The following is a 26,334-nucleotide window of genomic DNA, read 5'->3' as shown; positions in this document are numbered from 1 at the left end:
CCTTTAACAGTTTCTAACTCAAACATAACAGTTGTTTCAGTTCCACTACAACTGTCTCTTGTAGTTCTTCAAAACTGTGCTGCTCTCTTACTTCTGGATAGGCCCTCACACATCCTGGCAGCCACATGCCCCCAAGATAGGCCCAATCTCCAGCCTAGCAGCCCGGGGCATATGACATACTTCCACCCTGAAGGTGTCCAGATGGCACAGAACACAGATCACCTGACCTCACCTGTAAACCCCAGGGTGCTACACGCGCATGAAAACTGATGTCAACTAAAGTGAAAATCATGTAAGCTTGTGACTTTGCAAGTGAAATCTGTGCAGTTTTCCCATCAGTTTTCATGCATGTATGGTTTGAGCAAGCCCTTAGTAAATATTATTCAGTTAGCACTATGGGGTCGCTGTTTTTGTTTATTATGAGCAACATCAGAACTAAGTGGGAGGGGTTGCTTAAGAAGTTATTGTTTGAGGGTGCTGTAAACTGTGGATTGTTGCAGGCTATAAATGACCTCCTGCAATTTAGGAGGTCCATCTAAATAGTTGAGAGTACACCTGTTGTGTAAGGTTGGTGTGGTAACAAGGAAAAATATTGATGGAATAATATTATGCACGGACGATTTATGTAACACATTCAATACTGTATTTGTGTGCATTCAAGATATTGGTGTCAGTTTTGGGACTTTCACTTGTTTAGTTTAAAGGGGAGCTCCACCCAAAAGGGGAAGTTCCACTGTAAGGACTCGTCCCTTGCTCCCCTTGAACAATTGGCACTTTTGAGGAGCAGGTACCTGATTTTGACAGGTACCCACTCCCACTTCTGCTCCAACTGCCTAGGCACTCGGAGCTGAAGTTCTCTTCCCTCCCTCCTGCAGTCTTCTGGGACAAGTGACAGGTCCCAGAAGACTGCATCCACCATTCACGATGCGCAGCGCTGCTCACACATGCGCAGTGGGCACCCGGCTTTGAAGCTCCAACTGTCACAGCCGAATGCCCATAGTGAAGATGCTGGCACAGAGGAAAGAAGACAGCATGTGAAACCAACTGGGATGAGCACACTGCTGAATCGTGGGTCAGGTGAGTGGCTGTTTTTAAAAAATACCTTTCCTGACCTGCCAGGCTACATGCTCGGATAAATATCTGGTATTGATTTTGGGGGGGACCCCACGCTGTTTTTTCTTTATTTTATTTTAATAGTCAAATATGTGATTTGACTATTTTTTTTTCCCTTTAGAAATGCAATTTTTGCTGCAGCATGTTGTACAGGCAGACTGAGGGGACCCCAGGTACTATATTTAAAGGATTTTTTTCATTTTTATTGTTTCACTTTAAGCATCATTAAAATCACTGTTCCTGAAAAAACTTTTTTTTTTTTGCATTGATACATGTCCCCCAGGGCAGTACCTGGACCCCCATACACCCCTTTTATGGCCAATTACTTGCATATAAGACTTCAAAATGAGCACTTTTGATTTCTCATGTTCAGTTCCCATAGACTTCAATGGAGTTTGTGGTTCGGGGCAGAATTTTCCCCTGTTCAGGAGGTCTGCTGCAAACCAAACAGAGGGGTGTTCGGCCCATCTTTAATTGGCATATATATTTTGGACATCCCAGAAGTTTTTTTGGTACTGCTTATGTTATATGTATATCCCATGGGGCTTTGTTGCAGCAATAGAAATCACACAATTACAATTTGTAATTGTGTGATTTCTATTGCTGCAACAAAGTGCCATTGGAAATATCTTTTGTCTAGTTTATCAGGGATGGAGCAGCCTTCTTCCTATTTTTTTTTTTTTAATTAATGTTTATTGAAGAAAAGAAGCATGTACAATAGCATAGTAGGCAATACATAAACCAACATAGGGGGCAGTGTTATTACATCATTAGGTACTATGGATCAGAGCAACATACTGCCCACGAGGACTTAGCTACTAGAGGTAGTTTACAAACTTGGACCACCTTCAGGCCTGCAAAGGCGCAGGATCAGGTGAAGCCTTCTTCCTATTATATAATTGCTACTCTCTGCTTTCATGTTATATGTAAGTTTTCATATATCAGATTTGTTGCACTTTACATGTTATATAACTGGGATTATTGTATTGTATGTATTGCTTGTACTCTATGATATAATTGTGTTAATTTGTGAATAACATTTGTGCTAGCAAGCTCTGGGCTAAGGCAGCTCATAAATGATTCCATGTATACTAACGTTTTTTACGCTCCTGGAAGCTATTATGAGCATTGTTTTTGTTACCGGCCTCAAAATGTGAATTAAGAGAGCCGATGATTGTAGACGCGATGAGAAGGTGATCAGCTTGGCGTGGACTGCAAAGAATCACACAAACAGCATGAGATATGACCACTGACTTTATGGCTGGAAGTAGTTTAATTTTACATAACAATACATCTTTTACATTTTTATAGTCACATGTTTATAACCATTAACAATATATATAATACCGATTTTAACTAAAGTATTTTAAAACGTAGTTATAACAATGAACATTACTATATTTTAATAACATATATATCCCTGTTATTCAGTGTTATAGATAATTATCTTTATCTCTCTGGTACATTTTAAGTGTGCAATAATCATACTAGCAATGCATTGCTTTAATACAAATATTTTCATGGTAGTACTCTTTTTTAACCACTAGATGGTGCACATTGCATGCCTGTATGATGCAATACATAAGCTTTACATACAATAGTTTTTTTTTTTTATATTAAATAACAGAAAACATGTGCTTCTATAAATCTATGCAATTTCCAATAAATCAGGTTTAAATATACCTATTTAGAAAGGTTTAGTGTTTATCATAGACATTTGTTCTGACTAATGCAGTATTTTCATGTTCTTATGCACTTTTCACTTGTTTCTGACACATGCTGTTCTAAACTTCTAATTACAGCAAAAAAATTGCATAAAATCTGCTGAGACTTTTTCTGCATCTGCTCAAGATGTTTAGGAATCTTTCTATCACAGGTTAATACAGATTAGGAACAATTTAGAGTACATACCTGCAAAGAATCACACAAACAGCATGAGATATGACCACTGACTTTATGGCTGGAAGTAGTTTAATTTCCAGTCACATGGTGTGTGGCCTTATATAGACTCTGTTTGTGTACCTTCTCTGCCATCTACTGGTTATTAATAGAATAGACGGGAGATGTTTAGAAATATATAAAAAAAAATGAATATGTACTTTGCTTTGGGGTGTCTGTTTTGTGACCATATAAACCCCAGTCCGTCACATTTTTCTTCTCCTAGAAGCTAATAGTGCTATCCTATGTGTCCATGCACACTATTTTATGCTAGAATTATTTTTCAAGCTTCAGAATTAGGAGCAGAAAAAAAAAATGTTTTTGTAGAGTTTTTGGAAACCTTTTTCCAGCAGAAAAAAACGCTAAATGCTCCTAATCGCTTGAAAACACGACTTAAACAGATTATTTTCTAGAGTTTTTTTCCTTCATGTACTGTAAAAATGCTAATAAAACGCTAACGCTCCTAAGCCCTTCTAAAAGCTACTAAAATGCTACTGCAAGCCGGTTCAAAAATGCTATTATCAGCATTTTTCATGGTTTTGTTTCAAGTGATTTCGAGCTTATAAAAAAACGCTAGTGTGCATGAAGCCTCAATGTCTACATGGGAAAAGGACTTAGAACAGGTAAATGCTCCAAAAGTAAATAATTATATAGCTTATTGCTGCATCAGTTATTAGGAGAATGCTAATTCCCAAATCACTCCCCACTTTGTTGGTGACAATACAGCCAAGTGGGAAATTTACTTCTTGCAGAGGCCTGAAGAACTTCTGGAACTTAATATTTACACTAGTATCCTCACTAACAGGGATACACACTGCACCTACACCCTAAATCATATAAAGTATTATCAACATATTTCCGACTGAATACCGAACCATTGTATTGCATATTTTTTTGTAGCTAAATAACTGTACGTATTACAGACAGGTAAAAATAAACAGATGCTCTAACCTTTCTGGGGTGATACATAGAGTGAATTTACAGTGCTAATGTAAGAAAATGCTAGAAAATAAAGAACATACGTCTGTTCATTTCCACCTTCAATGGGAGGCCTGATTATACCCTTTATGTTATTATGGAAGCTTGAAATAAGCAGCAAACAACTCAATATGCTATAAACTTTCAAATATAAGATTTTGGGGCAGTTGAACGATAAACTTTAAAATGTATACCTTATACTTTGCAACTTACATTGTATAGCTTGTTCTCTGACTTTCCTTTTATTATGGTAATAGTTTGATAACCCACTGATTTACTCTCTGTAATCCCATCCATAATACAATTTACTGTATCTTGTTCTTTAGGGCACAAGCTATGAGGAACTATATCTAGACTCCATGAACAGACAGCTGTATAGCTTAACATTTATCATATTACCTCTGGTTGATGTAACATTGAACTCAATTTTTGCACCCTTAGGGCCGGTTCACACAGGGGGCGACACGAGGCGACACGACTTGGGAAGGCAAGTCGGATACGACTTGTATCCGACTTAACAGCGCGACTTGGGGCGACTTACAAGTCGCCTCCAGGACAGGGAACTGTACAAGTGAGCTTTCACCCCTTGTGACATCATTCCTGATCCTGTCTTCTTCCTTGTTCCTGTTCTTGCCTGTTGTTCTGTGTCCAAAATGCTCTCTGTGCGTTACCTTATGTCAGCTGTCCTAACAGCTGGTTTGGCAATACTGATGGAAGAGGAAGAAGAAGGAATGAAGCGGAGGAGGAGGATGGGAAGAAGACGTCGCTACTGGATCCATCCAATCATTGCCAATCGACATAACAGAGGGCAGTTCTGGGCTATGTATGAGAACTTGCGTAGTTTTGATGACAATTTTTTCAAGTATACACGGATGTCGATCACAAGGCAAGTACATATGCTGTATGTCATTGTCCACTTTCCACGTCACTTGCCACAAGTTGTGGATTGTCGACCTGCCACATCACTTGCCACATGTGCCATGTCACATGCCACGCGACGTGCCGCGCTTGGCACAAGACGTGCCACGAGACCTGCCACGGGTGCCACGGGTGCCACGGGACGTGCCACGGGTGCCACGAGACCTGCCACGGGTGCCACGTAACCTGCCACGGGTGCCACGGGACGTGCCACGGGTGCCACGGGACCTGCCACGGGTGCCACGGGACGTGCCACGGGCGCCACGGGACCTGCCACAGGTGCCACGTAACCTGCCACGGGTGCCACGGGACCTGCCACGGGTGCCACGGGACGTGCCACGGGTGCCACGGGACCTGCCACGGGTGCCACGGGACGTGCCACGGGTGCCACGGGACCTGCCACGGGTGCCACGGGACCTGCCACGGGTGCCACGGGACGTGCCACGGGTGCCACGGGACCTGCCACGGGTGCCACGGGACCTGCCACGGGTGCCACGGGACCTGCCACGGGTGCCACGGGACGTGCCACGGGTGCCACAGGACGTGCCACGGGTGCCACGGGACCTGCCACGGGTGCCACGTAACCTGCCACGGGTGCCACGGGACGTGCCGCGGGTGCCACGGGACCTGCCACGGGACGTGCCACGGGTGCCACGTAACCTGCCACGGGTGCCACGGGACGTGCCACGGGTGCCACGGGACCTGCCACGGGTGCCACGTAACCTGCCACGGGTGCCACGGGACGTGCCACGGGTGCCACGGGACCTGCCACGGGTGCCACGGGACGTGCCACGGGTGCCACGGGACGTGCCACGGGTGCCACGGGACCTGCCACGGGTGCCACGTAACCTGCCACGGGTGCCACGGGACCTGCCACGGGACCTGCCACGGGTGCCACGGGACGATCACAAGGCAAGTACATATGCTGTATGTCATTGTCCACTTTCCACGTCACTTGCCACAAGTTGTGGATTGTCGACCTGCCACATCACTTGCCACATGTGCCATGTCACATGCCACGCGACGTGCCGCGCTTGGCACAAGACGTGCCACGAGACCTGCCACGGGTGCCACGGGTGCCACGGGACGTGCCACGGGTGCCACGAGACCTGCCACGGGTGCCACGTAACCTGCCACGGGTGCCACGGGACGTGCCACGGGTGCCACGGGACCTGCCACGGGTGCCACGGGACCTGCCACGGGTGCCACGGGACCTGCCACGGGTGCCACGGGACGTGCCACGGGTGCCACGGGACCTGCCACGGGTGCCACGTAACCTGCCACGGGTGCCACGGGACGTGCCGCGGGTGCCACGGGACCTGCCACGGGACGTGCCACGGGTGCCACGTAACCTGCCACGGGTGCCACGGGACGTGCCACGGGTGCCACGGGACCTGCCACGGGTGCCATGGGACCTGCCACGGGTACCACGGGACGTGCCACGGGTGCCACGGGACCTGCCACGGGTGCCACGGGACCTGCCACGGGTGCCACGGGACCTGCCACGGGTGCCACGGGACGTGCCACGGGTGCCACGGGACCTGCCACGGGTGCCACGTAACCTGCCACGGGTGCCACGGGACCTGCCACGGGACCTGCCACGGGTGCCACGGGACGTGCCACGGGTGCCACAGGACGTGCCACGGGTGCCACGTAACCTGCCACGGGTGCCACGGGACGTGCCGCAGGTGCCACGGGACCTGCCGCAGGTGCCACGGGACCTGCCACAGGTGCCACGGGACGTGCCATGGGTGCCACGTAACCTGCCACGGGTGCCACGGGACGTGCCACGGGTGCCACGGGACCTGCCACGGGTGCCACGGGATGTGCCATGGGTGCCACGGGACGTGCCACGGGACCTGCCACGGGTGCCACGGGTGCCACGGGACCTGCCACGGGTGCCACAGGACCTGCCACGGGTGCCACGGGACGTGCCACGGGACCTGCCCCGGTTGCACGGGACGTGCCACGGGTGCCACGGGACCTGCCACGGGTGCCACGGGACATGCCACGGGTGCCACGTAACCTGCCACGGGTGCCACGTGACTTGGCACAGATGGCACATGACATACCAGAAGTAGTGTGTTTGCTAGCAGTAAGTGTTCCCAAATATGTGGCCTTAAAGTCATGTTGCAAAAGCATTTTTCAGGAGTAAAATAGAGTAGTTTTCCCCTTCGACATTACCTGTCACAGGTGTCACACATTCCACACTTATTTATAAGTGATTTATATTTGGCATATTGTTGATGCGATAATGTGTGTGTGTAGATACCAGTGGTTTATATTTCTTATTTTCAACATAGATGATTAGAAAAAAAATTTTGTTGCAGTTTTGACGAATTGCTTGGTCTGGTTGACATCCATCTTGAGCGACAGAACACAACATACAGGAAGAGTATCTCATCCATTGAAAGACTAATTATTACATTAAGGTAAACTGTCTTTCTGGTGCGCAATACACTTTGCATCCTCACAGCTCAGCGCTACAATTAGCGTGGAGGAGCAGAGCAGGATAGCTGCTGAGTGTCAGCAGCTCTCACATCTTGGAGGGGATAGAAGAGACCCATTGATGATGTTTGATTATTATTTTTTGTGTGAAGGAGCAGCAGATGAAGCTTTGCTCCAATGCTGCAGCCACCTAGGTAATTATTTTTGACATAAAAAAACATATCATGTAATTAAATGTAATAAACTCAAACATACCACACATTAGCAAAACATAAACTTTTTTTAATATTAACAATTTTTTTCCAAATAGCAGCAAAAAACAGTAAACAATTTTTTAACAAATAACATCAGAATTTTTTTTAAAAAAAACAAAGAAAATAATGATACAAATTATAAATTGTGATAAGTTGCCAAAAAATTATCACCTTCAGTCGAAGGAATGGGGGAAGGTGTGGGTGGGACGTTATCACGGGTGGCCATTGCAGGGGTTGGCAATGGATAGGGCATGGGGGCATTTGTATTTTGGGCGGTGTTGCCATATTCGTCCGAATATGGCCTGTAACGAGGGGAATAGTAGGGGTGGGTTCTGGGTGGCGGGGGATTATAATAATTTGGGAAGGGTACTGATGGGGGTGGGGCAAACATTGGAGAGGGGGCAGTGGCGGCTGGCTGGTAGGCTATATTAGCCTCAAGGAGATCAATAATGTTTTTTTTTACAAAACCCTGGCGCTCCTGCGGAACTTTTTTAGGAAATTGCTGCCACCATAATTCCAAAGCCACTTTAGGCACTCTCCATGTCTGCCAATTTATTGTTCATTCGCTCCATCAGTGTGGCAAAGCGGTCCATGTTGGTCTGGTGGCGAATCGGTCTGCCCGATCTTCCCGGTAGAGCGGGACGCTCTGGTTCCTGTGGACATTCCTGCTCCTCGACCTCAGCCATACTGCTATTGGCCGGCTGGGAATCATCATTGACGTTTGTCTCCATCGAGTTAAGAACAGTACTCTGGAGCAAAGATGGAGAAGGTGCCCCTTCCTCCTCGCCAGGAGCATTGCCCGCTGCAGCACATTGCGCATATGCACCTGCCTGGTCCGGGTGCGGCATACTGGATTGTGTTCTGCATGAAAGATAGAATACAATTATTATAACCTTATACAACTGTATAGTATCACTGTCCTAATATGAAAAATATTATCTTACGCTCTAAGATCCATGAACGGCCTCAGGAACTCCATCTCTTCCGCATGGATGTAGGGTACTACCCTTTTCCCCCCGGAACCACTTCTTTGTTTCGCCACTTTTTTGAGGTATCTGTTAAAACAATCCCTAAGCCCCTTCCACCTCGTTTGTAAGATGGTCACTGCAAAACATAAACAGGAACATAATCAATTCTTTTGTTTTTCCAGATACCTTGCAACAGGTCATTCAATTGTAAGTCTACATTATGAGTTCATGGCTGGCAAGTCGACTATCAGCTATATCATCCGAGACACCTGCAAAGTTGTATGGGACGTGCTTAACACCATGGTGATGAAGAGGCCGACACCTGAAACATGGCGTGATATAGCAAATCAATTTTGGAGTAGGTGCAATTTTCCCAATTGCATTGGAGCTATCGATGGGAAGCATGTACGTGTACAAAAGCCTGTGGGTAGCGGAAGTATGTACTTTAACTACAAAAAATATTGCTCCTTTGTACTGCTCGCCGTTACAGATTCCAACTACTGTTTCACATATGTAGACATTGGATCCTATGGAGGTAGCTGTGATGCAAGGATTTTTGGAAATTCATCCTTTGGTGAAAGACTACGGGAGAATCTACTTGATATTCCTGAAAATTGCCCCCTTCCTGGCACAGCTGAACCTGCGCTACCCTATGTGTTTGTTGCGGATGAGGCCTTTGCATTGGGTGAACACATGATGAGGCCTTACTCTAGTAGGCACCTGTCCACTCCTAAAAGGATTTTCAACTACCGGTTAACAAGGGCAAGAAGGGTGGTTGAGTGTAGTTTTGGAATTCTAGCCAATAAATGGCGCTTTCTACATACTACAATAAGCTTAAACATTGAAAATGCTATAACTGCTGTAAAAGCAGCATGCGTGCTGCACAATTTTGTCAGAGTCAGGGACGGATATTGTTTTTAGGATTCTCTAATACACGAAATGGAAAGTGCACACATCAGTGCTACAAGGGGATCCACTGATGGTGCCACAGTGCGCGATCAATTTAGATCCTATTTCAATTCACCGGCTGGTGCAGTACCGTGGCAGATGGACGCCATTTCCTAATCAACTTCATAAATATTTTTACACAACTGTTTTGATTTCATATCAAGTATCTTTTTTTTGAATTTTGAGGAAGGTTGTTAACATGTGCTGATATGGATTATTGTTTTTTAATTAAAGTTGTCTGCTATGTTTTTTGTTATTTGTTATTATATGTTCAATAAATGTAATATGTTAAAATTATGTTGAACTTACTTTTGCTGTGGTTATATTGTTCAATCATTATTGGAATAAAATTATCATAGTGCTACACATCAGTGACAGACTTCACAAGGTTGCGCCATAATCTTGCCCTAGAGTTAATAGGCACCATTAGGAACCCCAAGTGCCAGGTGACCTGTAATGAGTGCCATGTAAAATGTCACATGTGGCACGTCCCGTGGCACCCGTGGCACGTCCCCTAGCACCTGTGGCACCCGTGGCAGGTCCCGTGGCACCCGTGGCAGGTCCCGTGGCACCCGTGGAAGGTCCCGTGGCACCCGTGGCCCGTCCCGTGGCACCCGTGGCAGGTCCCGTGGCACCCATGACAGGTTACGTGGCACCCGTGGCATGTCCCGTGGCACCCGTGGCAGGTCCCGTGGCACCCGTGGCACGTCCCGTGGCACCCGTGGCACGTCCCGTGGCACCCGTGGCAGGTCACGTGGCACATCAAGTTGGTATTGAAACAATGCTTTTTTGAAGCAAAAACGTGGGGAATACAGTTCAGACACCATTAGAACAGTCAGTTCATCTAATGTTCATGTAATTGGAGCTTTTGTTGCTCGGGTGTTATATTTTTGATGACAGGGGGATCTAGGGGGAGGAACCAAGGACTGTTGTGAAAGGGGGCATTTATGCACCGATTCTCTGTGCAAAAGAAGACCTACAAGACCTATATTGAACTACAACAATCATGCATAGTGAAGGAGAAAAGACATATAAACTTACTTTTTGCAGAGCGGTCGGCCTGCGACAAGACATCCCAGTCTTCAAAAGAGAGTCGGCAGATCTCCAGCCAGGCACTCTCTCTTTTTTGGATCAACTGATTTGATTTGTCGGTCTTGGCATAGAGGCACCTTCTCTCCCTAACAAATCGTATCAGGGACTCATTGTCTACAGGATCTCTTCTGTTCACCGCAGACATTTTTGAGGAGAGAGCTCTTGTTCTGTGTGTTGAAGATCAGGAGGAAAACGAAACTAAAATGTGTATGGGAAGGAGGGGCTGCCTGCAGTGGGGGCTGGGTGACTTCCTGTCAAGTAGCCTGCAAGTAGCCTGCAGATGAACAGGGGAGGCGACTTACATTGAAATGAATGGGTACAAGTCGCCTAGAAGTCGTTTCAAAGTAGTACAGGAACCTTTTTTAAAAGTCGGAGCTACTGCAGTAGCGTCTATTAAGACAGCTCCATTGACTCTCATTGTTATTTCTGCAGCGCGACCTGGAGGCGACTTGAGGCGACCTAGACCAACCTGAAGTCGGATCGCAGTCGCCCGCAGTGTGAACCGGCCCTTAGAGCCGGTTCACACAGGGGCGACCTGGGATCCGACTTCAAGTCGCCCCAAGTCTCCCCAAGTTGTGCGGTTGAGAAAGATCAATGGAAGTGAATGGAGCCGTCTTAATGTACACTACTGAAGTCGCTCCGACTTCAGAAAAGGTTCCTGTACGACTTCAATCCGACTTCTAGGTGACTTGTACCCAATGATTTAAATGGAAGTTGCCTCCAAGTCGGATCCCCTGTCTTAACTGAAGCAACTTTCCAGGAAGTAAAAATAGTTTTCTAGGCAAAACCCTCCTACCCACAGAGCTGATTATTATGTGATTGGCCACTGGCAAAGTCCCCTGTCCTGAAGGCAACTTCAAGTTGCCTTGTAAGTTGCCTCAAGTCGCACTGTGATTCATACTCAAGTCGTGCCCAAGTTGCCTCCCAAAGTCTCCCTGGAAGTTGTGTTGCCCCTGTGTGAACAGGCTATTATACCTATACCCTACATCTTATTGAACATAAAAGAATCATGATAAGTTGATATATTGTATAAAATTATATCAGTTTTGTGATATGCAATCAACAGTATTTAATGATATCTGTTGTAACTTGTTTGAAATAATACAAATTATTGGAATCAAATGGTTGTGTTTAGCTAAGAGTTTACTTTCTCACATTTACATATATGTCTTCCTTTCAGCAAAAAAACACACACTGTCAGCAAAGCAAAAAAGGTGTCATACTTTCTAATTCAATAAAAAATTACAATTATGATAGAATAAATCAATGTTAAAAGTAAGTTAAAAAAAAAAAGTAAAAAATAAACATTAATTTAAATTTACCTGACAGAGTATGAATGTGAGTAATATAATGTGTAATGGCTTCTAAATCCCAGGGGAGCCACCACACACTAGATATGGAACATCATGCAGTAGCGTCAGCATACTGTACATAATCTAGTGCCTCCAATGCATCTGGATTATGTACAGTGCCTTGAGAAAGTGTTCATACCCCTTAAAATTTTCCACATTTTGTCATGTTACAACCAAAAATGTAAATGTATTTTTTGAGGATTTTATATGATAGACCAGGGATCTGCAATTAGCGGACCTCCAACTGTTGCAAAACTACAAGTCCTATCATGCCTCTGCCTTTGGGTGTCATGCTTGTGGCTGTCAGAGTCTTGTTATGCCTCATGGGATTTGTAGTTCTGCAACAGCTGGAGGTCCGTTAATTGCATATCCCTGTGATAGAGCAACACAAAATGGCACACAAATGTGATGTGGAAGGAAAATGATAAATGGGTTTCTAAATTTTTTACAAATAAATACCTGAAAAGTGGTGACGTGCCCCCTTTACTCTGCTACTCTTAACTATTATCTAGTGGAACTAATTGCCTGTGTGTAATTTATTCTCAGTAAAAATGCAGCTGTTCTGTGAAGCCCTCAGAGGTCTGCTAGAGAACCTTAGTGAACAAACAGCATCATGAAAGCCAATTAGCACACCACACAGGTCAGGGATAAAGTTGTTGAGTAGTTTAAAGCAGGGTTAAGTTGAAAAAAAAAATATCTCCAGATTTGAACATTTCACGGAGCACTGTTCAATTCACCGTCCAAAAATGGAAAGTGTATTGCACAACTGAAAACCCACCACGACCTGGCTGGCAACCTAAACTGACACACCGGGCAAGGGGAGCATTAATCGGAGAAGCAGCCAAGAGGCCCATGGTAACTCTGGAGGAGCTGCAGTGATTCACAGCTCAGGTGGAAGAATCTGTCCACTGGGCAACTATTATTCGTGCACTCCACAAATCTGGCCTTTATGGAAGAGTGGCAAGAAGAAAGGCATTGTTGAAAGAAAGCCATAAGATGTCCCATTTGGGGTTTGCAAGAAGTCATGTGGGGGACACAGCAAACATGTGGAAGAACGTGGTCTGGTCAGATGAAACCAAAATTATTATTTTTGACCTAAAAGCAAAACGTTATGTGTGGCAGAAAACTAACACTGCACATTACCATGAACACACCGCACCATCGTGAAACATGGTGGTGGCAGCATCATGTTGTGGGGATGTTTTTCTTTAGCAGGGACAGGGAAGCTGGTCAGAGTTGATGGGAAGATGGATGGAGCCAAATAAAGGGCAATCTTAGAAGAAAACCTGTTAGAGTCTACAAAAGACTTGAGACTGGGGCGGAGGCTCACCTTCCAGCAGGACAATGGCCCTAAACATACAGCCAGCGCTACAATGGAATGGTTTCAATCAAAGCATATTCATGTGTTAGAATAGTACAGTCAAAGTTCAGACCTGAATCCAAATGAGAATCTGTGGCAAGACTTGAAAATTGTGGTTCAGACGCTCTCCATCCAATCTGACAGAACTTGAGCTATTTTGCAAAGAAGAATGGGCAAAAAATTCACTCTAGATGTGCAAATCTGGTAGAGACATCCCCAAAAAGACTTGCAATACAAATGCACGCCGCACTTTTCACATATGTATTTATAAAAAAAAAAAATAAATAAATAAAAAAAAATGGAAAACCATTTATCATTTTCCTTCCACTTCACAATTATGTGCTACTTTGTGTTGGTCTATCACATAAAATCCCAATAAAATACATTTATGTTTTTGGTTGTAACATGACAAAATGTGGAAAATTTCACGGGGTATGGATACTTTCTCAAGACATTGTATGTGAGGTGGTTTAGGTGCACTGTTCTTGCGCTTAGTAATTTTTCGTTTAATAATTGCAACAAAAAGTAGCTCCAAGAACTGATGATCAATAACAAATGCGTGCTGCGATTTGAGTAGCTCAAACTTTCAAAAAAGGCCCTATCAATGTTAAATAAAAAATAAACCCAAAATACTGCCCCTGAAACAAAGGCCAACTTTTTTATGTTCAATCTGATTTTATTTGAAAAAAATAATAATATTATAGAATACAAAAGTAGACACAAATATACAACAAAAAGAAAAGCAAGTCGTGTCCTTTTACAATAAATAAATGGTGTAATAGCATAGAAACATAGAAGAGTGACCACAGAAAATTAGCAAGTGGTCCATTGAGTGTGGCCTTTTTTTTATTTATACATGTTTTTATTTGTTTTTTGCTTGTTTTTTTATGTGTTAACTTTTTTCCCTTAGTAAAGACCTCTGTGTGTTCCAAGCATGTTTGAATCTACTTACTGTTGGCTGATTCGCTACTTATGCAAGCATCAACTACCCTTTTGGTAAAATAATACTTTCTAAGATTAGTTTTGAACTTTCCTCCTGCTAGTTTGAGGTCATATCCCGGTGTTCTTGATCTTAGCTTCATATTGAAAATACTGCCCTCCTGAACCATATTTACCACCTTGATGTATTTAAAGGTTTCAGTCATGTCTCCCCTTTCCCTTCTTTACTCTAGACTGTACCTGGCTTTAGCCATGTACATAGAAAGGTACATATGAGGAATCATCTAGGCACACAAATAAGTAGATAGTATGCATGTATAGCATGAATGAGAAAGATCAATGTACAAAGATAACCTTCTACTGTAGGAACACTTGGCAATCGGAAATGGTACACAACCCATTGTACAAGATGTAGAAAAAAAAAAGAAGGACTGTGATAGGCTCCATAGCAAAATCTTATATAGCGATACCCTCACTTAAGAGGGCAGCAAGTTTGGTTTGGGTCCTGAGCACAGCTCCGCCAACCCCCCGGCAATCTGCACTACCCACTCTGGCACAGTTAGTATCTATCAATACACATTAAATCACTTATACTCTAAATATGTGTGTGTGCGTGGGTGGATAACTCAAGCTCATAGACAATCTTTGAAAGTATATAACTGACTTTACTTGTTGTTTTTATAAAAGGAATAACATGAATCAAACATTTGGATTGCAACACATAAGCAGGTCCCTGCAGTAACCAGTAATAAAGATAAACAGAGTAATCAGCATAAGAAAGTATTGCTATGCAACTCTAACGCTGCCTTTTTTCAGCTACTTCCCCGCATGGGTAAACTAACACCCAGCACTATCTACCTATGCAGTCAGGCCTGACTGATCTAGATGGAAGTCCAGTAAAACAATATTCGCTAGCAATCTTTCGGTGGTGCACTTGAAGAACAACTTTGTAATCCAAACTAATAATAAAGATAAAGTATCTGTCTTTAAACAGCTCTCACCACCCGGACAAGTCCAAGTCCGATTCGTCTAGGAACAGGAATCCACCGACCTCCGAGTCTTCAATCCTTCTGGTGTACTGCAGCAAGAGAAAATGTCTCTCAGGTGCAACTAGGCTGGCAGAGAGCTCTTTGGAAAAGAGCACAAGGCCTTGTGCCTCCAGCAGTCCAGCACAGATCTCCTCTTGCTAGGAGGGGGGGGGGGGGGGGTGTCCAAAGAGGAAGAACTAGGCCTCTCCCCCTCCTTATATATCCTCCCCCATGAGTCTCTGAGGCATAACTCCAAACATCCTGGGAACCAGCGGGTTCTGGGAACAGTAGTTTTATATTCCTTAAAGAGACCCCGCTACACTTACAAAACACAAAAAGAGAGCAGGAACAGCGCAATAAAAAATTATTTGAAAAAAGAAGAAAAAAGGGTTGTTGAGAGGGAGTTAGCAAGCTAAGGGGGGGGGGGGGGTAAGAGGGGGGTAGGAGGGGAAATGGAAGGGGAAGGGGGAGAGAGGGGAGGGCCCCCGAGCGGAACTGCCGAACACAAATTAGGCAAACAAGCCATGATATTGTACCGCAAGAAGATTTTTTAGTTCCTGAGAAAAAACTTCAAAGCCATCCATGTTTGATGCTGTTTGTCGTAAATTCCCAAATCCTGGGTCAGAATCGACTCCATACAGGCAATATTGTTGTCCCACTTTTTTTTTAATGAAAAGCCCAGCAGCAGAAAAAAATAAACTTGCTATGGATGGGATAGCATCTAACTGTGACTGATGACTGCTGACTAGGAGCAAAGACCTCAGATGCAGTGATCCAAGACTTCTCCTCAGGGCCAAACCCTTTCCAATGTACGAGGTTCTGAAGAATGCCTTTACGGAGCCGGGAATCCAAAACTTGACTAACCTCATATTTTAGATTATCCTCAGAGACTGGAACCGAGGTAGGGAGATGACGAGAGGACTTGAGGATTAAAGGCTTCTTAGGAATGGGTAAGGGCATGAGAAGATCAGGAGCCTGAGCAGGGTCTCCCAGACCCTTAAAAATGAGCTGGGCATCCATAACAGGACCACCAGACTGGGCAGAGGTCAGTGGATCCCTGAGGTCAGGTTGGTTAGAAGGTGACATGTCACAAGAGTCAAGCTGGATAGCTGAAACACAAACAGAATGCAGAGAACCCTGAGAAAAAGATTGAAAACCCCTCCTGGCCGAATGAGGTATTCTATCCAAAGGATGGATTGAGCCTCTTAAACGGGCTTGAATGGACATAGTAGCAGTAGGGTGAGACCAGGTCACAGAAGGTGCTGAACAAGAAGCAGGAAGCTCATTGGGCATAACTGGTGCAGAGGCCGACTGAATAGTATTGTCAGGTGTAGCGACCTTCTCAATCGCATCACAGGGCATAGCAACTGTGGAACTTGCAGACAAGTTAGCCTGGCTGTGCATCCAAGGGAGATTAGGGACAGGCAAAGGTAAATGGTTATGCGAACTGGAGTGAATGATCGACTCAGGTTCATAGGTGGACCCCTCATCCAGAGTACCACATGACTTAGAGAGTGCATCAGTCCGACTATTGCAGGACGCATCCCAGAGATCGCTATATACAGCGGGAAGAGCAGAAGATACTGGGATGGTGGTAACAGGAAGTTTCTCTTTTGGGGTACCCTTGAGTAGGCAGGAAGAGGAACAGGAGGAACCCCAAGCCAGGATCTGTCCAGCAGACCAGTCAACGTGTGGAGAATGGAGCCGTAACCAAGGAAGACCTAATATGATAGGAGATGAAGCCTTAGGTAAGACAAGAAAGGATATCCACTCCTGGTGGAGTGTCCCTACTGACATCTTAACAGGAAGAGTCTGAAAGTGGATAGGGCCCCCTGGGAGAACCGTGCCATCAATTGCCAAGACCACCAATGGTGTTGTAAGGGGCAAAAGGGTAAGTCTCATGGAGGATGAAATTGGCAGCGGCTCCGGAATCCAGATGTGCTGAGACCGAACGAGAGGAAGCACCGACATGAAGCAACACAGAAAGGAGAAGACACGAAGGTGAAGGTGATATTTCAGGGTCTAATACTCCACCTTCCAGATGTATTAGCCCTGAGCGTTTTTCCGGACAAAGAGAACAAGTGTCACGAAAATTACCTTTGGCCCCACAATAGAGACATAGGCCCAGAGTTCTGCGCCTAGCACGTTCTTCGGGAGATAACTTAGTCCAGCCCAACTGCATAGGTTCCTCGGTAGGCAGGGGGTGCTCCTCGGATCAAAGAGAAGGGACTGAGGGCTCAGGCTGCCTAAAGAACGGGGAGTGCTGGCATCTTTTTTCTAGGGCCCTCTCCTGAAAGCGAATATCGATCTGGTTACACAAGGTGATGACACTGTCCAGATCAGCAGGAAGGGATCTTCCTGCTAATTCATCCTTCACTCTAATCAGAGAGGCCATGTAAAAAGGTTGCAACTAGGGCCTCATTATTCCAGCTCAATTCAGCTGTGAGGATACGGAACTGAAGAGCATACTGTCCCACAGACGCGGACTCTTGACGGAGACGTTAAAGAGCGCTATCCGCTGAGGAGACACGACCCGGTTCCTCGAAGATATTCCGAAAAAGTTTCAAGAAATCAGACAGGCTAAAAACCACTGGATCATTCAGTTCCCACAGAGGGGCAGCCCAAGCTAGCGCCTCGCCGGACTGGAGGGATATGATATATGCTACTTTTGCCTGATCGGACAGGACGTTTTGGGGCTGAAGTTCAAAATGAATTGTGCACTGGCTAAGGAACCCCCTGCAAGCCTTGGAGTCCCCAGAGAAACGGGACAGAGCTGGCAGTAACAATGCATGCGTGGATGCGACTGGTGCGATAGGTGCAGCTGCTGACTGTACTTAAGGCTGCAGGTTCGGGGTTCCCAAGGAAGCCTGTAGCTGCTCGAAGCGGGAAGCCGGATCTTGAAGGAATCGCAGTACCTGGGTCTGATGCGATTCTTGGGTCTCAAGTCTGCGAACTAAGCCCTGCAACTGATTGCCTGTAGGAAGCGGCACATCAGCGGGGTCCATGGCTGATCAAACTGTCAGGTCACCTTGAGGCGAGGTGACAGATGCACACCATAGGGATCAGGGGTGCACCGCAAGGTTGTGGACCCTACGCCTGACTGCTGCAGATGGGAGACAGATCCCACTGGGGTTAGAGTGTAAGATGCCCTGGGGCGCGGAGTCTAAGAGCCAGCAGGTGTTCACCAGCGCCTCTAGTGGTGAGGATGGACTTGGCTGCAACTGGCTCCAGGTCGCGACCCCCAGGGTCCCCCTGCTCACACCCACAGTAGGCAACAGGAGGATAGGGATAGTGAGGGACAAAGCCAAGGTCGGGGCCACAAGCAGACAGGAATAGTCAGGGACACGCCAAAAGGTCAGGATCACAGGCAAACAGTGATAGTCAAGGACACGCCAAAGTTGGTAACAGAACAACAGAAGAGCACACAGCAGGTAACAGGAAGCTAACACACAAAAGGTTGATCAGCAGCGTTGGCCTGCAATGCACAGGTTAATATAGAGCTCCCTGATAGGAGCTAGGGTGGAGCCATGCCAGAAGATGGATTACAAAAGCAGACAGGTGAGGGTCGGCTGGTTTCTAGATGAACACATGGAAACAGGTAAGCAGGCAAACTATTGCATAACCATGACATTTGGATTAACCATAAATATACCAAGGTTTTCTGATCCAGCTGTAATTGGCTGAATCAGCCAAGGACCTTTACTGCTGAACAGGAACTAACTTAAATTTCATAGTATACTTGTATGTCCATTGCAAATTCTCTTTTTTTCTAATACCGACCACAAGCAATCTTTCCATTACTGGGCCAACTGTTTCGTTAACAGGCATCTTGCCAGAAGAAAACAGGTTTTTACTGAGGAAATTGAATAAAATAACATACTTCCTATCTGCACAAGCATTGGAAATATACAATGCCACACCTGCAGTATAGTTCCGTGTTTTCAGGAAGAGACAAGGTTTATGAACAATAGTCTTGTAAGTTTTAGTCCACAGAACAGTTTCAGGCATAATATGTAATTGTTTATTCTTAATTCCAACTGTTGGATATCTTTCACAGATGCATATATCCAGGTCAACAGAAGGGTCTGCACATGACTGGTATATACTGAAAGGTGTCAGTCGGTGGTAACCTAAGAAAAGTATTCCCTCTCTCTGGGTTGTAGAATCAAAAAACATAGTCACTATAAACCTATCCTCCTCATAGTGCTCCCTATATGAGGATTTCACATAAATGTCCAATATAATCATGGCACCACCAATTCCATCGTCCGTGCTGATTTTTACATTGCTAAATCTGGTTGCAACAAGTGCTAGACAAGATCCTTTGTTGTCCTTCTGCTGTTCAGCAATGCGTTTGTTAATGCAGTTTAAAGCAAACTCAGCAAATAAAGAATAATAGGAGGAGTTTCTCTCTGTTTTGTAGGAGCCCTGGCAGATACAAAGGTTTGGGTGCAATCTCGGTATGTCACTGCATTTTCTAAATGGAGATACTGGGCTCAAAAGTCCATCATTGTTTACACTGTACTTTGAAATATTTCCATCTAACTTTTTTATATTAGGAAGGAGTCCTTTTAAGGTATAATGTACATCTATGAGGCTTACTAATCTCCTTTGGTTTATATGTAATGCCTTCATTTTTGTATCTCTGATGATTTTGGATGCAAAGTCTGGAACAATCATAAACAGAGAAGGATGAAAGATTTCCACATAAGATTCGGGTGATGCTGAAAGAAAACGACCGTATGTATTACCGTGATCGGAAAGAATAAAGGATACAGTATTTGCTTGACGTGCAAGAAAAGAGACATATTTAGCTAGGTCTTCATCAATCTGTTTTATTCTGATGCCTGTGTCCTCATGGGCTGTGTCCAGCATCATAAAAGTAAAAATAGGCTTGTTTAATCTGGCAAAATGATTTATGAAATACTTTACATACTGAAGAAGATAGGTGTGTTGATGAATACCATTGTAGCAGACAGACTTTGGACCGTGAAAGTTGTTTTTTACTTTGTTCTCCTTAAGAATTAAACAGCTACTATATGTAACATCCACCCGGTCAATCCCAGCCCTACGGAGAGCTTCATTAAACAGCTTTACTCTCTCTGGGTAGGGTACACTCAGATTCATGGCTCTCTGTTCTTTAACAAGGCCCCATTTAAAAAGCCAACACAAGTCCTCCACGTACAGTGTCTCATAGCCATAGGATTTGAAAAGTCCAAGGGTTTCATTTAAATCTACAGTCTTATGAGGCATGCTGAAAGCATCAGACAAGGTATGAAAATGTTTGATACCTTCAAAAAGTGCTTGTAAGGATTCCAGTGTTCGGCTCTTAATCCCTTGAAACAGTTCAAAATCAAACACATGTCCTGATTTGAAATACTTTTCATTCAGGTTTCTAAATTCTTGTATAGTTTTTGGCAATGATCTATAGAAATGGTGTCTGGAGAGAGAATCCAGTAACAAAATATTAACATTTAATAGCAGCCTTTTGCTGTGAACCGTCCTCATTTGTTTACTGCTGGCATTCAGTGCAGGTGGTAAGATAAGAAGCTGTGATACATATCTTCCAGCATTGGTTACACATTGAATTATACAATACCCATTGTTTGGATAATGGGGGTTGTAATCTGTAAGCAACTTCAAATTAATGAATATTTCAAGTTCTTCGGTAGAGTTTAGTCTCTGCCATCTGTACTTTCCTAGGTCAGGCATGTATAATCCAATGGCTATGTCTGAGAAACTTTTGCAGATATCATGATGACAAAACACGTGTCTTTCCTTCGGATTTGAGACCTAAGCAGATATGTTTAAAATAAAAGTAAAGAAAATGTAATGAATATATATGATTCAAGAAATGTTGTCCTATAACATTTGTATATTCTACTACTTATATATAATATGCATTTTATCTGAAAAACACATCAAGTGCAAATTAGTCTTTGTATGTGAGTGGGAGTGGAAAATAAGCAGATGTCAAATTGGCGTAAATGAGTATACTTAGGTGTTTAGGCCTCAAAAAAATGTTGTTTGTGACAATGGCATTGCCAAAGCCATAGAAAAGCATGTGTCTGCCATGGCGCCGGCAGCAATGGTGGTCCAGTCCTTTCTGGCTACAAAGAGGTGTGAGCAGGCAGCAATATTTTTGGCAAATACATCTGGATCAATTAATCGTGCATTTGGTTTGTTGACTTTTATCAGATTAAAAAGAAAGAAAATAGAGTTCTATATATCTAGATAGATTAACTCTGTTTAAATGAAAGCTTTTGTTCCTGGGGGTCAGCTTTAAATGTGATATTAAACCCAAAACCAAAATAGTATTATATTGCAGCTTACCAATCATTAAATGCGGTGGCTACATTAGATTTTTTTTGGGGGGGGGGGGGGTTCCCCTCTGTTTTTACCTGGTGATCTTTCCAGTAACACACCTTCTGTTTTAGGGCTCATGTGCACACAGACTAGGTTGACCACTGGCTGTGGGAAAATGTGTGGGAAATGGTTTGTCTCGTCCTTTTAACTAATGCAATCTGTATGTAGCACTGACCTCCGAAGGAGCTGCTAGTTTGATTTGGGCCTGCACTCTTGTGAGAAATCCCCTTTTAATGTAACTCTGTCCCCTTGGTACAATAATAATACAATATAAGACAGTATAAGGTACCTGTATCAATCCCTCAGGATCCTCTGGCTCCACCTGGTGGGGAAAACAGTACGCCACACAATTGTACTCTTAACCAGAAATACCTTTACTGGAAGTATAACAAATAGGTGTTTACAGAGACTGCACTGTCGTCCCAACGTAGAAGGCCAGTACAGCATAAATCAACAGTCAAATACAGTAAGCAATATTATTATTATTAAGATTATTATCTAGACCTGGGAGCTCCCGCTACTTAAAGTTTTACGTGAGGCCTCACTTAAAGCACTTTCTCCTTTATCTTCTTTCTTCGCTAGCTTAAGTAGTTCCTCAGATATTTGAAATCCAAAGGGGTAAGTGGAAAAGTTAATTTGGAATGCTCCAGGTATAGGTTCAAGAACTTGTAATCACACTTGGGTGCTAGAGTGAACTGGGCCTCAAGCCTACTCAATGTCAGTTGCTCAGTTACGCTTCTGTGGAACAACAGGTTCCAGCGAGGCCTATGAGTGAGTCTAACTGCATGCAATAATAATAAACGGTGGGCCGTAACCCGCTCACCAACTGGATCAGAGTTCTGGGTGATGACTTTGGTCCGATAACTGCAGCTTGCTTCGGCTTAGACTGGGCCAGATGCTCTGTGTTGCTCCGCTGACTGGATCCGGTCCTCCGCTACTCCAACAAGCGTCTCCGAACCTCGTCAATCCGATCACCAGCTCTCAGGCTCCATCAAGTCACCTCACAAACAGTCTGGTTTGCAATCCGCGGTGACTTTCTGCCTAGGTGTCCAAGAACCCCCCTCACAGTTCCGCACAGGCAGGCAGGGTGGTCCCAAGAGGCCAGATATGGCCACTGCAGTCCCTTTTATCCCCCTACCCAGCATGCACTGCATATCAGAGTGTTCATGGGTAGGTCACACAGAATCCTGGGTAACAAAGGTCAAACCTCTTATCAAAACAAACAGTACTTCCTATGAAAGTCTTTTGTGCTATTGATCACCATATCTGTGCATTACCAGATTTTGTCAATAGATGGCTCCAAACACCGAACCATCTCAGTGTCCACAGATTTAACATTGACATAAGCATAACCACGTTAATAAACAAATATGTTCCCGCTTAATGTATAAGAGCTTGTTCTTTTGAAAAACAACACATCAACTGGCTGGATCACCAGGTGAAAATATTTCTTTATTTCTGTGACATATATTTAATATACTCTGTGAGTAGGTACTGCTGTATCACAGATTTAACCACTTCAATACCAGGCACTTTCCCCCCTTCCTGTCCAGGCCAATTTTCAGCTTTCAGCGCTGTCGCACTTTGAATGACAATTGCACGGACATGCTACACTGTACCCAAACACATTTTTTATCATTTTGTTCCCACAAATAGAGCTTTCTTTTGGGTGTATTTGATTACTGCTGGAGTTTTTATTTTTTGTGCAACAAATAAAAAACACTGAAAGAAAATAAAGTTTTTCTTTGTTTCTGTTACAAAATGTTATAAATAAGTACATTTTCTCCTTCACTGATGGGCACTGATGAAGTGGCACTAATAAGGTGGCACTGATGAGCACTGATGATGTGGCAGCAATGAGATGGCACTGATGATGGGCACTAATATGCAGCACTGATAGGCGCACTGATAGGTGTCACTTGTATGCAGCACTGATGGGCATTGATAGGCGGCATTGATAGGTGGCACTGATGGGCACTCATAGGTGGCGGCACTGATAGGAACTGAAAGGCTGCACTAATGGGTACGTATGGGTGGCACTGATGGGCATGGATGGGCACTGATGGACACTGATGGATGCTAATAGATGGCACTGATAGGCATCACTGATAAGGAGGCAATGGCAGGCATTATTACTGGGCACTGACTGGCACCATTTGCAGGAACTGATTGGCATCAATTTTGGGCACAGATTGGCATCCCCGGTGTGGTGGCAATCCCTGGTGGTCCTGATGGCATCCCTGGTGGTATGAAGTGGGCATCCTCGTAGGCTGCACTGATAATCTGGGATTCCACTTGACCATGTCTGGCCCTCTACCCTTCGTTAGGTCGGTCAGAGGGACGGCCATGGTGGCAAAGTTGGGTATGAACCGTCTGTAATACCCCGTAATGCCCAGGAAGGCCCTCACTTGTTTTTTATTGATCAGTTGGGGCCATTTTTGAATTGCCTCAACCTTATTGGTCTGCAGCTTGTCGTCTCCCCGGCCAATAATGTACCCAAGGTATTTGGCCTCCTCCAGGCCTATGGCACATTTTTTTGGGTTAGCCGTGAGACCTGCTTCCCTAAGGGAATCTATGACCGCTTGTACATGGAGCAGGTGCTATTCCCAATCTGGGCTGTGGATGACCACATCATCCAAATATGCAGCTTCATATGGGCGATGTGGTCTCAAGGCTTTGTCCATCATTCGCTGGAATTATGTAGATGCTCCATGCAGACCAAAAGGCATCTGTTTATACTGAAACAAGCCCTCAGGAGTGGAAAAGGCAGTCTTCTCCTTGGCCGATTCAGTTAGCAGTATTTGCCAATAGCCTTTCGTTAGCTCTAGGGTCATTATGTAGCGAGCCCGTCCTAACCTGTCCACGAGTTTGTCGACCCGGGGCATCGAGTACACATCGAACTTGGACGCACTGTTGAGTTTCCTAAAGTTGTTCCAAAACCTGATAGTGCCATCAGGTTTTGGGACTAGCACTATGGGGCTCGACCACTCACCGCAAGACTCTTCTATCACGTCCAACTGTAACATATTTTTTATTTCCTTTGCGACTGCCTCTCACCTGGCTTCTGGGATTCTATATGGTTTTACATTTACACGAACCCCTGGTTCTGTCGCTATGTCATGTTGGATCATGTTGGTCAGTCCGGGTAAGGGAGAGAAAAAGTCTCTATTTTATGCACAAACGCCCTAATGTCACTTTGTTGTGCCACGGACAGGGTATCTGTTATGGGGACGTCAGGTGTCACCGGTACCCGGTCTGTTAGGGGCATGGACGTGGCCAGTAAAGTCTCTCTGTCCTTCCAGGGCTTTAAGAGATTCACATGGTAAATTTGGTGCGGCTTCCTTTTCCCTGGCTAGTAGACTTTGTAGTTTACCTCCCCCACCCTTTGGACAACCTCAAAGGGACCCTGCCACTTGGCTAGGAACTTACGTTCCACCGTGGGAACCAATACGAACACTCTGTCCCAGTGCTGAAAGTACGGACCTTGGCATCCCGGTCATAGACCCTCCTCTGGGCCTCCTGGGCTTGCTCCATATGTTCTCGCACCAGGAGCAGGACAGCTGCGATTCGATCCTGCATCAAGGAGACATGCTCTATGATGCTTCTATATGGGGTGGCCTCTCCTTCCCACGTTTCTTTGGTGACATCTAGCATCCCCCTGGGATGTCTACCATACAAAAGCTCAAAGGGGGAATAGCCTGTGGATGCCTGCGGAACCTCTCGTATGGCAACCATGAGATATGATAGCAAAAAATCCCAGTTTCTCCCATCTTTGTCGACCACCTTTTTCAGCATACTTTTCTTTTTTATTAAACTTTTTGACCAGACCATCCATTTGGGGGTGGTAGACAGAGGTAAGGAGATGGGGGATTTTGTATAATCTACACAGTTCCTTGGTAACCCTGGACATAAATGGGGTACCCTGATCTGTTAAGACCTCTTTTGGGATCCCCACTAGACTAAACACCTGAACCAATTCCTTGTCGATAGCCTTAGCGGAGGTGTTGCGCAAGGATATGGCCTCAGGATAGTGCGTTGCATAGTCTAGGATCACATGAATATGCTGATGACCCTGGGCAGATTTCACAACCGGCCCCACCAGGTCCATACCAATCCTCTCAAAGGGGACCTCGATTATCGGTAGAGGGACAAGAGGGCTGTGAAAATGGGGCGACGGTGCCAACATTTGGCATTCGGGGCACGATTTGCAGAACCCCTTGACATCTGCATGCAACCTGGGCCAGAAAAATCTCTGGGCGATTCTCTCTCTGTTTTTTTCGATACTGAGATGTCCCCCATTACATGACCATGGGCCAGGTCTTGCACCACCCTGCGGGAAGGGTTTGGGAACCAGTAGCTGTTCTATCACGTCCTCCCCACATTTTACCACTTGATACAATAAATAGTTTTTAATGGCCATGTAGGGGAAAGACATCCCCCAGGTAGGATCTACGGGTTCCCCATCCAACATCTTAACATTTTCCCTGGCTCTCATGAGGGTGGCATCTTGCAGTTGCTTGGTACACAAATTTTCCACATGCTGGCTACTACTTGTCAGGGTCAGAGGTGTTCTCCTGTTCATTACCCTCGGGCGGGGAGCTAGCTTCCAGGTCCTCCGGCTCCCCAGCCATG

At 45.0% G+C, this 26,334-nt stretch overlaps 1 protein-coding gene across 1 annotated transcript in view; it reads right to left on the bottom strand.

The window, feature by feature from the left end:
• Window positions 1–13,804: 13,804 nt before the first annotated feature.
• Window positions 13,805–26,334, bottom strand: part of LOC143982769 (uncharacterized) — a 28,577-nt gene continuing 16,047 nt past the window's right edge. The window contains exon 4 of the mRNA XM_077481766.1: window positions 13,805–21,129. Within this exon, the coding sequence (XP_077337892.1) occupies window positions 19,036–21,129 (2,094 nt within the window). The 3' untranslated portion in view covers window positions 13,805–19,035. The remainder of the gene's footprint in view (window positions 21,130–26,334) is intronic.

The sequence above is a fragment of the Lithobates pipiens genome, unplaced genomic scaffold (assembly GCF_037356315.1).
Source record: "Lithobates pipiens isolate NorthernLeopardFrog02 unplaced genomic scaffold, aLitPip1_a1.2 Scaffold_16, whole genome shotgun sequence".
Lineage (NCBI taxonomy): Eukaryota > Metazoa > Chordata > Amphibia > Anura > Ranidae > Lithobates > Lithobates pipiens.
Note: the sequence above shows the minus strand (reverse complement) of the source record. Positions and strands in the feature narration are given on the sequence as shown.